This window comes from Dendrobates tinctorius, unplaced genomic scaffold, assembly GCF_039654945.1.
Source record: "Dendrobates tinctorius isolate UK_male_01 unplaced genomic scaffold, ASM3965494v1 ptg000079l, whole genome shotgun sequence".
NCBI lineage: Eukaryota > Metazoa > Chordata > Amphibia > Anura > Dendrobatidae > Dendrobates > Dendrobates tinctorius.
Window position 1 is genome coordinate 13,532,689 of NW_027361747.1, and position 16,304 is coordinate 13,548,992.

Here is a 16,304-nt window from a genome sequence, read left to right on the forward strand (position 1 = left end):
TCCACCCACTCTCTGTAAGAGATGAGATGTCAGAACTCACCGAGGCAGCTTCAGCCACATGACCCACACTGGTGACCATTCTCGGTTTTCAATGCCATCCTGGACTGGCTCCATGAGCGGGGAGTTACTGCTGATGTCTTCCTCTGGCTCATATTCTTTTGTTTCCAGGGCTCTCAGAACCACACAAGAGGAGGAAGCGTTTTTTAGCAGTGACACGGCTTCGCTACGGCTGACTCCTGTTAGGTCTACACCATTGACATTCAGTAAAATGTCACCTGTATAACAACGAAAAAAGAATATGTCTTAGCATAAACCACACTGACATGTTACATCGAATACATCATTAGAAAATGACACGTTATTTAAAAGATTAACCTTGGTGTTTTTTTTTTCCATAAATCAATAGTAAAATAAACATTTTTGTTACAGTGTATTCTGTACTTTATTTGAGAAATACGCTTCTTTCTCCTGTTGGAATGATCATTTCTTCTCCTAATTCTCAATTCACTGGCAAATGCTGCATTCAGTGAATACAGATCTTCCCATTAGGAGATTGGTGCTTATAAAGTTTTATGGAGAACAGCAACTGTCAGGACTCAGGAGAACTTACAGTAGAATGTCTGTGTCTACATCTAGATCTTCACTTCTACTCCCCCTTGTCCCCTCTCAATAGAATTTTAAAGACAATAAGTCAGCTATTTTTTCCTATTTAGGCCATGTTCATATGCTCAGTATTTGGTCAGTATTTTACCTAAGTATTTATGAGCCAAAACCAGAAGTGGGTGATAATCCAGAAGTGGTGACGTGTTTCTATTATACTTTTCCTCTGATTGTTCCTCCTCTGGTTTTGCCTTACAAATACTGATATAAAATACTTACCAAATACTGAATGTCTGTATGTGACATTAATCTAAGAGCAGCATAACATAGAGCAAGAGAGCCTGATTCCAGGGATGTGTCACTTACTAGGCTGTGTGTTTTATCAGCAGGAGATTATCATTGCCTGACTGGATCTCATGTGCAGTCCAGTCAGGCTAATCCATGCAACCCCACCCTAACCACTGATGGCCAGCCTCCTGACAATGTACAGGCTAAAGAGACAATCTGCATTTTCAATTTCCCAAATGAGCATGCATGGCTTATGAGTCTCCTAACTCTGACATGCCAGGCTTGCCTTGTTACTCTTCACAAGGAGAAATGTTACCCCATTAGACTACAATGGCAAAAGAAATGCATGTTGGATAATGAGGAAAAGGAAGTTCCAGCTCTGATAGTTCTGGCTGAATGCTTTTGAAAGGGAACAACCACCCATTCAAATAAAAGGTAATGGTAAATTACAGAGCATGACAATGGGATCGTTTTGAAAGACTGATTAGATTGATATGTGCTCTAAATATCTTTTTAACTTGTTGTGGGAGGAAGAAGACATCAAGATGGTGCTGTTCCAGGTGTTATCAAATGCATTGCTCACCATCCCAGCAGCCTGATCTCCATCTTAGGTCAGTAACCCATTCTTCAACTCAAAATCTGATTTATTGCTGTCCATAATTCCCATTATATATATATATATATTTCTACACACACACATTCTTTCCGGACATGTAGGTGTTGGAACGTGTGACCTTGCGCTATGACAGCAGGACGCCAGCTCTGTGCAGCATGTCAACATTCCACTACGACCACAAGTCAAACATCCTCCCCCACTCATTCCAGGAGCAGCACACGAGGAGAAAGCAGCATCAAAGTAGTCACTGCTGAGTCTCCCTGACCTTCCAGTAACAGAAAAAATCATGTCACTTGTGTGATGATACATCTTGTTTGACAGAGTTTACAGGAAAGTGGGAGACTGCACTCAGAAGCGGGGCCGTCGTGGGAAATGTGGAATGTGCACACAACTTAGATAAGTGACTCAGGACCCGCACACATTCTTTCACCCTGCAATGTTCTGCTCACTGATGGAAGCCAGCAGCCACTAAGACATAAGAGCTTGACAATGATTCTAATTGAAACCCAAATGTCGAAAAGAGAGCTCATAAATGAGAACTCAGGAAAGACAAACTTTTCATCACTTTTATTTCCCTGTGTTCATATATATCTACACTATAAAACTTCTACCAGCAGATCGAACTATGGTCAGACACTTTATAGGGAATGTGTGAACAGAAAACGAGCCACTGTTGGAATTAAGTTTCTATATTAGACGTATTATTAAGGCTTTTTGGTGATGTGTTTTGCGGTTTTCCATGTCACTATCTACGGCTGAGTTATAAGTTTTGTTATAAGGGTGCTATGCAAAGGATTAAAGGGAACCTGTCATGTCCCCAAACGCTATTACCTTGCAGTTATGGGGTTAATGTAAAGGTTAATAGCATTCTAAAGCCTTATGACTGCCGCAATGAGAGCCCTGAAACCCGGCTACTGGGGGGAAATGAACCTTATTCCTCCCAGCAACCTCCAGCTAAGGCCGGGGTCACACGAGAGTATGTCCTCTCCTCTGAGAGAATTGGGTCGATTATGCTAATCACACTCGTCTCAAACTCTGATCCAAGTATAATGTTAGTGTGAATCGATTTTCTTGCATGCAAGAATCGGAGCACAGGTCTGGAGAAGATGGAGAACTTAACTTCTCCATCTTCTCCATTGCCTGAATGCGCAGATATTGGACTGCATTTCACAATTCCGCTCAGTGAGTGATTGCTATACTGTCTGTCCGGCCTCTGTTTGAAGACTTCCACTGAAGGAGAACTCACCACCTCTTGTGGCAGCCTGTTCCACTCATTGCTCACCCTGTCAAAAAGTTTTTTCTAATATCTAATCTGTATCTTCTCCCTTTCAGTTTCATTCCATTGTTTCTCATGTTTCCATGTGCAAATGAGAATAATGATGATGATCCCTTTACACTGTGACATATTTGTGACAGGTCTTAAGACATATGGCTTGACAAAGAAGATTACCTGTTTTTATTCTCCCATCTCTCCCAATGACTCCGTCGGGGTCTACACTTAAGACAAAAATAGGCAGGTCCCACTCCCAGTTTGATGCTCCGCCTGCCACTGTCATGCCGAGCGACTCTGAATGGTCCTTAACAATGTTCACAACCTTCTCCACGCACAGTACTGTCCGATTAGCATTCTGGCAACAAAATGATGAAGATATAATAATGAGATATAGAATATAGGTGTGTAAATGTTATATACATTATTAAATTGTTATAGAATGACGATACAAATGTTTATGTCATCAAGTCAACACTAATTGTGAAGTAAGATTACTAATAAAATCAACATAAGCTGTGAGACAATTGTAATGACTATGAAAAATATACTGAATTCATGTCAAATCAGTTTATATTGTGCGACTGTCCAATATTACTGCTTTATTGCACAGAAATACAATAGGTACTCTTATAAAATTATGGCTTGAAAAGTAAGGGAATGTCCAGACAAAACAATCTTGCATAATCTGGATAGCACCAGATAGTGCCATTAAGACCGACTTGTGAGAAAATCCCTATAATTATGTGGTAGACCAGTACGGGTTATTTTATCGATTGTTGGCTTCGAATAGGCTACCACAAACCAATACACACAAGCTTTCTCACTACTATATACAGCACTACACAATATAGTCTTAAGAAAAAATTGAGTTAAAATTAAGTTCTGAGTCCAACTATGTAAAAATACAAGTTAGACATTTATACTGACCCTGAAGGGCAAGTCCATCCATGTCAAACAAGGATGTGTAAAGCTGTATACAGGGATTAGCAGCTGTGACACAGTGAAAACACCAAAAAGTAATGCAAATATGAAGCATCAAAAATCAAAAAAGAATCTGTCACCAGATGACAACAGTATAATGTGGAGAAAAAGGTGCTGAATCCAATGATATATCACTTAGATTATTGGTTGTGCAGTTGTGATACATTTAGGGCTTTCAGATGTAGTGTGTTGCAGCGCTCAGAAAGCTAACTCCACCTACAACCCTGATTAGCAGCTTTCTGTGTACATTATATATTGACAGTAAGCTGCCAGTCAATGCTGGGGTCGTGGTTCGACCAGGATGTAGGCGATCAGAAGTGATAATCTCCAACTGATAAAACACTCATTGTATTGAAACAACAGCACACAGCCTAATAAGTGACACATCCCTGAACTCTGTGTCTCAACTCCTACCTCAAGCAGACACCTGCTGACATATTCCCTTTAAGAACTTTTACTATGGCATATCCAATTGTTGATGTGGCTTTGACCGTTGGGGCACGCAACAATCCCAAGAACAGAGATGCCTTCTTGGCAGAAACAAAAGTAGATATCGGAGTTTCAGCTCACCACATCCATATTGACAGGACAGCATTAATTCACACTGAGTACTTTGGATAGTGGAAAATGGAAAACGGAAAACTTCACAAAGAAGTGGTAAAGAACGCATTTTTAATATACTTGTTCAGGTTCTTAGTTTTATGCCATGACTAAAAGTAAAGGAGTGGATAAGAGACCTACTGCACTGGGATGTTTTATCTGTTTTTACATTTCTGCTAGTAGAACAACGTATCGTGTTTTTAACCGTTTTCGGATAAGCGCTGGATTCCTACTTTTTTTGTGAAGCTTTCCAGGCAAAAACTGCCTATCGGGACCAAACGAGTAACTATGCTCAGTTGTTTGGGTACATCCCATTAACTGTAAGACAGAGTGGATGAACATGTGGATCCACTTTATTATGGGCAAATGGGTCTGTAAATCACCCACTCTCAAGGTTGCACCCATGGAATATGCTATAAAACCCTCTTTAAATATTGAATATATGGAAACATTCGATGTCCAGAAATGGTGGTGCCATCTTCAGCCTTCTGACCCCTAAAACAAACTATACTGTCCAATAATTCCCAAATTCTTAAATGCATAGAGAAGAATAAAACAAATATATAGGGCCACCAACCTGTAGTAACCCTACACTGCATCAAGTATGATTATAAAAACTCCACTTTTATAACTATTTTTGACTGCTCCAATACATCCATAATAAAAATGAAGGAACTTTACACATTTCTTGGAATAAACATCTGCTGTTCTGCACTTACCTATGCAATGTGTTTCCATCGTTACACACTACACATAAGCATGAGGCTTTTTTGCACAGGCCAATAATTATTACAATATTGGCCAAATGCACATCGATTGCTGATATAGAAAGTCGATTTTCACATCTGGCAATCATGGCAAATGTACAAACTGTATGCAGCTGTTTCCATTAGTGCCACTTAGTTTTTCAAATTTTTGTTAACCCTGACCCAACTTTTTTGAGATGTGTTGATGCCATCGATTTCTAAGTGACTACATTTTTCCAAATGAAATGGAAAAATGTATAATTGTAAAAATGTAAATGTATAATGTGCTCTAATTTTTATTGTTTCACTGTAAATTAAAAATTGTATGTTTTATGTTTACAGCTCCTATGCAATTTCAGAAAAATGTTAATGTAAAATCACAAAGACTTTAAATATCCCAACATCTCTACAGTACATAATGTCATCATATCATCAAAAGATTTAGAAATTCTGAACAAATCAATGCGCACAAGGCACACAGTCGCCGGTCAATATCGGAATAGTAGATGGTCGTATTCTACGGCCCGCAGGCAGCACTGCATTAAAGGGAATCTGTCACCCCTTTTTTGAGATATCATATAATGATATCATTCAATTGTGTGTCACATAAGGATTCTCTTAGCACTTTTGCTTCCCCCTGACCCCGCACCTTTCATGCGTAAATACCTTGTTTATATTGGTTCAGATATATGTAAACTGCCGCTGTCCGGTCCGCTGGGCGGAGCTTAATCACCTGCTCCCCCCCTCCCTGTCTTGCTCTATGCATTTCTTCTTGTGTAGAGCAAGACGGGGGGGAGCAGTTGAATAAGCCCCGCCCATCGGACCGGACCGTGGCAGTTTACATACATCTGAACCGATATAAAAAAGGTATTTATGCATGAAAGGTGCGGGGTCAGTGGGAAGCAAAAGTGCTAAGAGAATCCTTATGTGACACACAATTGAATGATATCATTATATGATATCTCAAAAAAGGGGTGACAGATTCCCTTTAAGAACAGGCATAATTTGATTGTGCAAATCACGGCATGGGCTCGAGAATACTTCCAGAAATCGTTGTCTGTTATCACAATTTGATGTGCAATCCATGAATGCAAGTGAGAGCTCTATCATGGAAAGAACAAGCCATGTATCAACACAATCCAGAAACGCTGTTTTCTTCTCTGGGCCAAAGCTCCTTTAAAATGAACTGAGGCAAAATGGAAAACTGTTCTGCGGTCACATAAATTAAAATGTGAAATTCTTTATGGAAACCACGGATATTGTGTCCTGTGGACTCAAGAGGAGCAGGACAAACCAGCTTATTATCAGCACACAATTCTTGCATCCTTGATGGTATGGGGTTACATTAGTGGATATGGCAGCTACACATCTTGAAAGTACTATCAATGCTGAGAATTGTATACATATTTTTTGTTTCATCTTTTACATTTTAAAAAAGTACTAAAAGGCAGATGCAAAAGTTTGGGCAACCTGCATGGTTAGTAACTAGTAACATCCCAATTTGGAAGTACCACAGCTTGTAAACACTTTTTATAGACAGCCAAGATTCTTTCAATTCTTGTTTGAGGGATTTTCAGCCATTCTTCCTTGGAAACTTGAAAAATTCTTCCAATTCAGTGAGATTCTTAGGCCATCTTGCATGCACTGGTATTTTGAGGTCTAGCCACAGATTTTCAATGATGTTCAGATCAGAGGACTGTGAGGCCCATCGTAAAACCTTCAGCTTGCCCCTTTTGAGGTAGTCTGTTGTGGGTTTTGACATGTGTTTAGGATCATTATCCATTTGTAGAGGCCATCCTCTTTTCAACTTCAGCTTTTTTACAGATGGTCTTATGTTTGGATCAAGAATTTGTTGAAATTTCACTGAATCCATTCTGCCCTCTACCAATAAAATGTTCCCTGTTCCATTAATAATAATAATAATAATAATAATAATAATCTTTATTTTTATATAGCGCTAACATATTCCGCAGCGCTTTACAGTTTGCACACATCATCATCACTGTCCCCGATGGGGCTCACAATCTAAATTCCCTATCAGTATGTCTTTGGAATGTGGGAGGAAACCGCAGTGCCCGGAGGAAACCCACGCAAACACGGGGAGAACATACAAACTCCTTGCAGATGTTGTCCTTGGTGGGATGCAGCGCTAACCACTGAGCCACCGTGCCGCCCTACAGCAGCACAACCCCAAAGCATGATTGATCCACTGCCATGCTTAATGGCTGTCGAGATGTTCTTTTCCTGAAATTCTGTGCCCTTTTTTCTCCACACATACCTTTGAACATTGTAGCCAAAGAGTTCAATTTTAACCTCAGTCCACAGAACTTGTTTCCAAAATGCATCAGGCTTGTTTAGATGTTCTTTTGCATAATTCTGATCCTGAATTTTATGGTGAGGACGCAGGAGAGGTTTTCTTCTGATGACTCTTCCATGAAGGCCATATTTGTGCAGGTGTCGCTGAACAGTAGAACAATGTACCACAACTCCAGAGTCTGCTAAATCTTTCTGAAGGTCAAGTGGTGGTTATGATTTGCCTGTCTAGCTTTCCTGCAAGCAGCTCTCACTGAACTTATGCTTGGACTTCCAGACCTTGACTTGACCTTCACTGTTCCTGTTAATTGCCATTTATTAATTCAATTTTGAACTGAGGAAAGGACAAATTGAAAATGCTTTGCTATTTTTTTACAGCCTTCTCTTGCTTTGTGGCCTCTGTCATTTTCAGAGTGCTAGGCAGCTGCTTAGAAGAACCCATGGCTACAGTTTTTATATATTTTATTTTTTTTACCTAAAATACAAAGGAAGTGTATCATCTTAAACTTTATCTCTTTTGGAGATCATTTCATCTTCAACTTGCTTAACTGTTCACAATAGCAGCAATTTTGACCAGGGGTGCCCAAACTTTTACATGACACTGAGGAGGTTTTAGAATAACATAAGCTTCTATCCAGACAATGTCTATTTCAGTGAAGGCCCTGTATATTTCAGCAAGACAATCCAAAACCACATACTGCATTCATCACAGGAGCATAGCTTCACAGAAGAAGCCACCTGCAGTCCAGACCTTTCACCAATAAGAAACATTTGGCGCATTATAAAATAGAGATTCCGATAAACAAGCCCCAAGACTGTTAGTAGCGGGAATCCAAAATCAGACAAGAATGGGAAAACATTCCTCTCCCCAAACTCAGGGAAATTGTCTCCTCAATTTTCAGCCATTTACAGTAGAGTAGATGCTACACAATGGTAGACATGGTCCTGTACCAACTTTGTTGAGATGTTTTGCTGTCATCAATTTCTAAATTAGCTAATTTTCTTCAAATTAAATGGAAGAATATCCAACGTTCACCTTCTGATCTGTGTCTTATGTTCTGTTGAGAACAAAATACGTCTATAAGAGATTAACAAATCATGGCATTCTTGTTTTCTTTATATGTTACACAGTGCCCTAACATTTTTGGAATTGGGGTTGTACAATCATACTGTCACAGGGCATTAGTGGGAAAACAGAATATGAGGAACCTGGGCCCCTGAATTGCCCCTCAGGTTAAGGCGGTGCCCTGACTTTCCTTAACTTGGGGGTACCCTTGATGGTAGTGAGGCCCAATTCCCCGACTTGTCCCTATCTCCTGTTAAGCCCTGAGCTAAACCTCCAACCCCCTCCCCAGGAGGTGTGACAGGGAATAAAGTGAACTGCACCGCAAACCAAAGGAAAGATAAACCAGACACCACTGGGTTAAAGCAACCAAAAACCAAAACTTAGCTTTATCTGCTGCCAATGCTCCAAGCAGCAGAGTAATGCACCCGATCAGCATCCAGCAGCAACAACACTGCTCCAGATAAGCTGAACCCCCCTCTGTACTAGGTAGGTCCAGTCTTCACCAAGGTTGGTAAGAAAATTACCAGTATTACCAACAGTGATCTGCAGCACCAGGTGGGCTTATAAAGGGAAGAGGGAGTGGCACCCACCTGCATAGATAATTAATCACCATGCAGTAACACCAGCAGCCACCGGGGGAAAAAAACCCATCAGCAAACCAACTATAGTTGTAGTAACACCAGCGGCCATGGGGACAAAACTGACATTAACCCCCGATGGCCTGAAAGAGAAAAAGTTTATAAAAGAGAATCCCGAATCTGTCAGATCCAAAAATGCATCGTGACACATACATACGTATACATACAGTATATGATACATAGCTTCTTTACTTTAGCACATCTTTAAACACATGAGAGACTTAGAAAATACAAACCACCACAAGTGACACATCATCTGCGATATAAACTTTTGCAGGTATTATTATCACCTAACATTTTGGCTATGTCTACACTGCAGCTTAGCTTCCAAAATGACCCATTCAAGCCATGACATGCAACGATACTGCCTGTGCCTACATTCCATGCAAGATAAATGTTTATATCAGAGAATCCCATATTGGAAGTGGTAACATGTCTCACACACAGGCCACAGCTGCATGTGCACAGAAAGCAGATCGAACCGCTCCCTACAGCTGCCGAGCTGACACAACACAAGAGAGTCATTGAACATAGTACAGCGCCGGACTTCATCTCCCTCGCTTATTCCATTCAGCAAATCACAAGGATTTGGTATAAGATCCAAAACTGAATAGTCATTACTGATAGATGCAGCTGACCTACTTCTGTCATACCCATATAATGAGCTTTTAGCAATGCATTACTGTTTGAATACAGTCATTATTAGAGCTCATTTCTGCCTTTTTTCCCCTCTATAGTCTCTCATTAAACATTAGGATCTTCTCCAATTTTTTATTCTCTGGTTAAATCAAATTTCTGCGTCCATCAAAGATTTAGAAATCTATGACCCAAGTCTTGAAGGAACATACCCCTTCTCAGATCTGTACCGAATTACTTGGACCACGATGATACTATTCTTAGCACAAGCTGCATAAGTTAGCCTGTTCAGTTGTTTTGGGATATGCCATTAATTTCAATATAGAGCGGCCGAACATGTGCATCCACTTCATTAAATAAGAGAGTGTGATCCAGCTCACCCACGTTGAAGTAGCCAGAGAATCCTCAACTTGGGTGTAACACCATTTCTGCTTGGTAGTGGCAATAGGAAAAGGTAGGGATATCCTGACGTTTTTTGGATAAAGAATTTAAAAAAAATTTATTAGTGAAATGAAAAAAAAAACCCACAACATTCCCAGTGTTATAGGAATAAATAAATGTGAGAGTTTTTCCTACATACTGAATCTCAGTCCTTACTCATTGAACATTCAAAGGTCTGAGATTCGGACGAAACATATAGGAAAAGCTTTCACATTAAAATCTGACAAAGGCCACCAGAACCAGAGCTGATCGGGTACCTGGGAAACAAGTGGAGTACTGATGGGGAGCTGCAAAAGCAAGGAAAGTTGTGTGGCATATTGACTTTGATTTTTTAAAACTATTTTTAACCTTTTCCGGTCCATATAAATCCATCAAAATAGTACCTGCCTGGCCGCCATTTTGCTGTATTTCTGCAATATGAATTCACAAAAATTTTGATTAGTTAGAACCTGTAAATTTGGGGAAATTCTAAGCTAATTTGATTTATTTAGAATCTATTTTCTCAGCCTTACTGTTTTGCTATTGGAGGAGACTGCGTTGGTCATTTTTTTCCATGTGCAAGTGTAAGGGGTGTACCGGCAGCATGTGATTCTCCACTACCTTTCCTCATATTAATATTGTACTGCTTATATATAATGTTTCAGATGCTGCTATATATTTATATGTACATATGTTGTGTGGATAGGGAAAGTGCAGTACCTCAAGGTGGACACTAGATGGGATACAATAGTGTACATTGTTTTACATAGGAGGAGCCAACCGCAGCTAAGATAGAGGGTTTTCCTGTTTCTGGGGAGTAGGGGCCAGGGAGCCCATAGAGTCCTGTCAGGCTTTAGAGCACGGGACAGCACAGCGTCTCTACAATGCTTGAAGCTAAAAGCCCAGCCGTCCATGGCCATTGGGCCAAAAGTGCAGCAGTACTGACAAGCAGGTCACTCTAAGATGTGGCAGCTTACTACTTGGGCAGATGCCCTCATGTCTGGGGCGAAATGGACAAGGGAACTCCTGAACATAGTGAAGTTGAACTGGGAGGCTGCTGCGGTACCGGTCGAGATGGGACGACCCAGGTACAAACTGAAGGACATAGGGAAGAGCACAGGGAAAGTGAAGGATGTGAACTGTGCAGAACTCTGTGTTGATGGTGTAACTGATGTGGAAGTGCTGCGATTGAAAACAAGTAAAGTTTTACTTTTAAAGTTGGAATTGGACTCTGTCTCTTTCTGTGCCAGTTCAAAGGAAGGAGTGTCTCTGCATCTAAGGGAGGCCTCCGGGAACCAGGCAAATGAGACAGTGGGACTTTATATATGTGATGCGGGTAGTCAGGGAGCGCTAAAGCAGATACAATAACGTGCAGGAGGGATATATGTCACCACGGAGCAGGCAGACCAACAGAAAAAGGGGAGGTTTATTTACAGGGAGTAATACTGGTAAACATACAGTATAACAGAGAAAAATGCTGTAAAAGGTTATATCAGGAACTGTAGAAGTATAAGGGGTGCAAACAACAGAAGTTATTTTCTTATGGGGGAAGTAACTTATCAGTTCTCGGAGATCTTGATTGCAGAGATCACTCTTCTCCCACGTAGGCACCGAGGCACAAGCGGTGCTTGATGTCCTCTGTCTCTGGAGTCCTGGGTATAGTCCAACTGTAGTATGGGGGGTTAACGTGGGAGCCCAAGGGGTCTGCGGATGGCGGTATCCCCCTGTACTCAATGTCCTTCCATCTGCTACGACAGCGGCATTCAGGGGCTCTGCCTGGGACAGTCTCTCCTGGCAGGTCAGTGTCACGTTATGGTACATCCCTTGGTCACAGGGAAGCGTCTCAGGGTAAGGCAGGGTCTCCTCAAGGAGGGGAGTCAGCAGCCTTCCTGGCGGTGCAGTGACAGGCCTCACATACTCACTTCACAACGCCTGTGTCCACGGTCTCTCAGTCTCCAGCCGCTGCACCTGTCTGCTCTCTGCTCCTGTGTCAGCATCCTCCTCCTCCTCTCTGCGCTGCTCTGCTGAAAGCGCGTGCAGTTCTCCCACGCCCAGTCCTGACCTCTTCCTGTTCCTGGTTACTGTCCAGTCCCCTAAAGCATCCCCGGGGATCCTAACGCCCTGCTCGATGGTTCCAGGCATGAAGCCAGGAAGGCAACTCCCCCTTGACTCCTACGGTGCTTCACCCCCTTACATTCCCTCTCTCTGTGAGCTCTCCATTTCACGGGCGAGAGTTTTTGGAGTTCTTGTCGACAATCGTCCAGACCTCGTACAATTTGTTGCCGGATGAATTCGTCCTGATTGTAGCATCTGGGGGGCACACCTGCCGTTGATCGTTCAGAACGTCTCAGATCAGTGGAGGTTGTGGGATCAGCCACCGGAAAAATGGAAGTTCGAGTCTCCTCGGTTACTTCCGGTGTCTCAGGCACCAGCCCTGTTTCCGGGTTTCCCTGAAGTAGTAGAGAGCCTCCCTCTTCGTGGTCTTCAGCAACGAGCACGGGTTCAGCCACCGGGGCAGATGGCACCACTGAAGGATCTCCAGACAAACAGGGACGCAGCATATTCCGATGTATTGTGCGAGTGGGCAGTTCTTCACCTATTTCAGGTTGAACTTCATAGACGGGTCCCCGTTTACTGAGCCTTTGCTTCACCCTATACAGGGTCTTCTCCCACCGACACTCAAATTTGCTGTTAGGGCGCTTCTCCCTGACTAAGACTCGGTCCCCCGGTCGTAGAGCTGTCCCCTTCTGGGAAGGGACCTGTGGGTGTTCCAACACACACAGCCAATTCAGCACCAATCATTGAATGGTCCGTAGCCGGCGACGATGTTCTCGAACCCAGGAGTATACCCCCATCCACGGGTAGTCCTCCTCGGGCTCTAACGCCAATTCAGTCAGTGCCTTCCCGGGTCGGCCGAAGAACAGTGAATAGGGCGTGAATCCTGTGGTGCCGTGTTTACGGTTATTGTATGCCCACACCAATTCAGGGACGGACTCAGTCCAGTGCGCTTTCCGATCTTCTTCAAGTGTCCTCAGCATCTGGACCAGGGTGTGGTTGAATCTCTCACAAGCTCCGTTCCCCTGTGGATGGTAAGGGGTGGTCCAAGACTTATCAATTTTGTACAGCTGATGCAACTCCTCCATCACCTTTCCCAGGAAGCAGGCTCCTTGATCCGAATGGATTCGCTTGGGACACCCGTACACTTGAATGAAATGTTTACAGCTAGCATAAGCCGCAGATTCTGCAGTCTGTTCCCAACTAGGTGTGACCACAGCAAATTTGGAAAAGTGGATGATCATCACAAGGCAATGTTCATAGCCCTGATGTGCTGGGCCAATCGTCAAGTAGTCTATGGCCAGTAATTCCATGGGTGTGGAGGACCTCACCGCTTCTATAGGGGCTTGCTGTTCCGGCGGCTTAACTAGTTCACAATTTCGGCACTGCTGACATACTTCCTCCACGACGGTCCTCATGTGGGGATGGTAGAACAACCGTTGCAGCCACTGGAATATTTTTTCTGTCCCAAAGTGTGCTCCCTTTTTGTGTGCTTCCTTAGCCACCTGTTCTACCAGGGGATGATCGTTTGCCAAATGAAACTCGGTTCAGATTGTAGGTACAATTTCCTGTACAAGATGCCATCCCGTAACTGTAGCCGCTCCCACTGGCGCAACATTTGTAACATCTCAGGGGACATAGCTGCCCTTTCACTGTGGCCGGGCACCCGTTCGGCTACGAGCCACCGTCTCAGCTGAGCTATCTCTCGATCTTCCTGTTGTATTCGAACCCACTCATCTCGGGGTTGTTCCAACAAATTCTCGGGTATACTTTCTTGAACTGTTTCCCGCATCGCTGCCACGGTCCTGGCAGTCCCTCCGAACTCTGGAACCTCTATAGCCTCCAACCCTTTATGCCGACTGGGCGCTGGAGGGCGGTAATCTACTCGGGAAAGGGCATCCGCATGAGTATTCTCCACTCCTCTCCTGTAGGAGATCCTGTACCGTAATTTTGCCATTTATGCTACTCAGCGTTGTTCTAAGGCCCCTAGCTTTGCTGTTTCGAGGTCGGCCAATGGATTGTTATCCGTACGCACGTGGACTTCCGAGCAGGCCAAATTCTCTGCAAACTTTTCAGTCATCACCCATACCAGCGCCAACAAGTCCAGCTTGAATGAGCTGTAATTAACCAGATTTCTTTCTGAGTCATATAAGGAGCAACTGGCGTATGCGATGACACGCTCCTTCCCATTCTGCATCTGTGAGAGTACTGCGCCCGAGTCCTTGTAGACTTCCGTCAGTGTGCAAGATGAACGGCTGCGTGAAGTCAGCGTAGGCCAACACCGGGGCCTCAGTCAGGGCCTTCTTCAGGGCTTGGAATGCTTTCTCTTGTGGCTCTCCCCAGTGTACGTTCCTGTTCTTCGCACATGAGGGTACTCCTTTCAGCAATTCCAGGAGAGGGTTTGTGATGCGGGTGAAATCCTTCACAAAGCGCCGGAAGTATCCCGTGAGTCCCAGGAATGCTCGTACATCCTTCACAGTTTTTGGGGTCGGCCATTCCTGCACCACACCGATCTTCTCCTGCGAGGGCTTCACTCCCTCGGCAGAGACCACATGTCCCAGATAGTCAATTTGTGTTCGGAAGAGGTGGCACTTCTGGGGTTTCACCTTCAAGCCATATTTTTGTAGCCGACTCAGAACTTGCTCCAGTCTCCGGAGATGTTCTTCAACGGTGGAAGCAAAGATGATTATATCATCAAGGTAAATCATTGTGGCTTCGAAGTTCAGGTCTCCCAGACACTGCTCCATGAGCTGCTGAAATGTTCTCGGAGCGTTGGCTAACCCGAAGGGCATGCGGTCTAACTCAAATAGTCCCATCGGAAGAATGAAGGCTGTCTTGGCTCGGTCTTGTTCAGACATGGGTACTTGCCAGTAGCCGCTGGCCAGATCCAGTGTGGAAAAATAGCTGGCGTTTCCCAGTGCTGACAGGGACTCCTCTATCCGTGGTAGTGGATATGAATCTCACACTGTGCAAGCGTTGAGCCGGCAGTAATCCACACAGAAACGCAAAGTTCCATCTTTTTTTCGCACCAAGATGATGGGGGCAGCCCACGGGCTCTGGCTTTCACGGATCACTCCCTTCTTCAGCATCTGTGACAGCATCCCTTTGACCTGCTGATACATTTGTGGGGGTATCTGGCGATATCTCTCCCGTATCGGTGCCGCGTCCCCAGTGGGTATCTCATGAGTGATGGCCGTCGTGCTCCCAAAATCATCTTTATCCTTTGCGAACACCTCTTGGTACTTCCCCAGCAAGCATTTGCTCAAGTATCCGTCGGCCTTCTTGTAACACCCTGGGATACGTGGCGACCTCCGCTTTTACAGTCACCAACCAGGGATCTTCTGCTTTGGCAGTCAGCTGGACTGTTTCGGAGGGCACCAACTCATCTTGTACACCTAGAATGTGGGCCAATTCTGCTCTGGGAGCCAGGGTCACGTCAGTCTCTCCCAAGTTAACACAGCGCACGAGGACGTTGCCGTTTCGCACAGTGGCCAAGGTCCGTGCGACCAGTATCCCGGACGGCAATTGATCAGCTGGGCTAGGCTCCACCTGTACCTCCTCTCCTTCTATTGGGACTCCTGCTCGCACTGTTTGTGCGGGGGTTTGTCCAGGGGGTAACACTCGGTTCAAAGAAGCAGGGACGATGACTTTGCCTAGTTCTTTTCCGCTGCTGCATATTTCCCTGACCTGTGCTGCCCGAATCAGTTGTTGAAAGACCTTCTTCTGTGGAGTCTGGTCACTCCACTGTCGTAAGAATTGATCTGGGGTTTCGTTGAGCAGTAGGCTTCCGAGGTCTTTAAGCACGTTCTTGCCCAGGGTTACAGTATGATCCCGAGCGGCTTCTCCATCTACCAATACTATGCCTTTTCTCTCCACATCCTTTCCACAGACTTCTATTTTTAGCCACACCACCCCTCCGACCGGGATGGGTAGGTGATTGGCCGCTGTAAGTTTAATGACTGGACCCCTCTCAGGCCACAGCGCCTCTGTGAAGTGTCTACGAAAAAATTTTTCGGGCATGGTGGTCACTTGCGAACCGGTGTCTACCAGGCATCGCACAGCTCTCCCATTG

General features: G+C 44.0%; 1 protein-coding gene across 8 annotated transcripts in view; it reads right to left on the reverse strand.

Moving 5' to 3' along the window:
* Positions 1–16,304, reverse strand: part of LNX1 (ligand of numb-protein X 1) — a 294,610-nt gene that overhangs the window by 49,612 nt on the left and 228,694 nt on the right. For all 8 annotated transcript variants that reach the window (XM_073583540.1, XM_073583543.1, XM_073583545.1 and 5 more), the window contains 2 exons: positions 2,955–3,132; positions 41–275 (listed from right to left, as the gene is read on the reverse strand). In XM_073583540.1, coding sequence (XP_073439641.1) covers positions 41–275; positions 2,955–3,132 — 413 coding nt within the window. The remainder of the gene's footprint in view (positions 1–40; positions 276–2,954; positions 3,133–16,304) is intronic.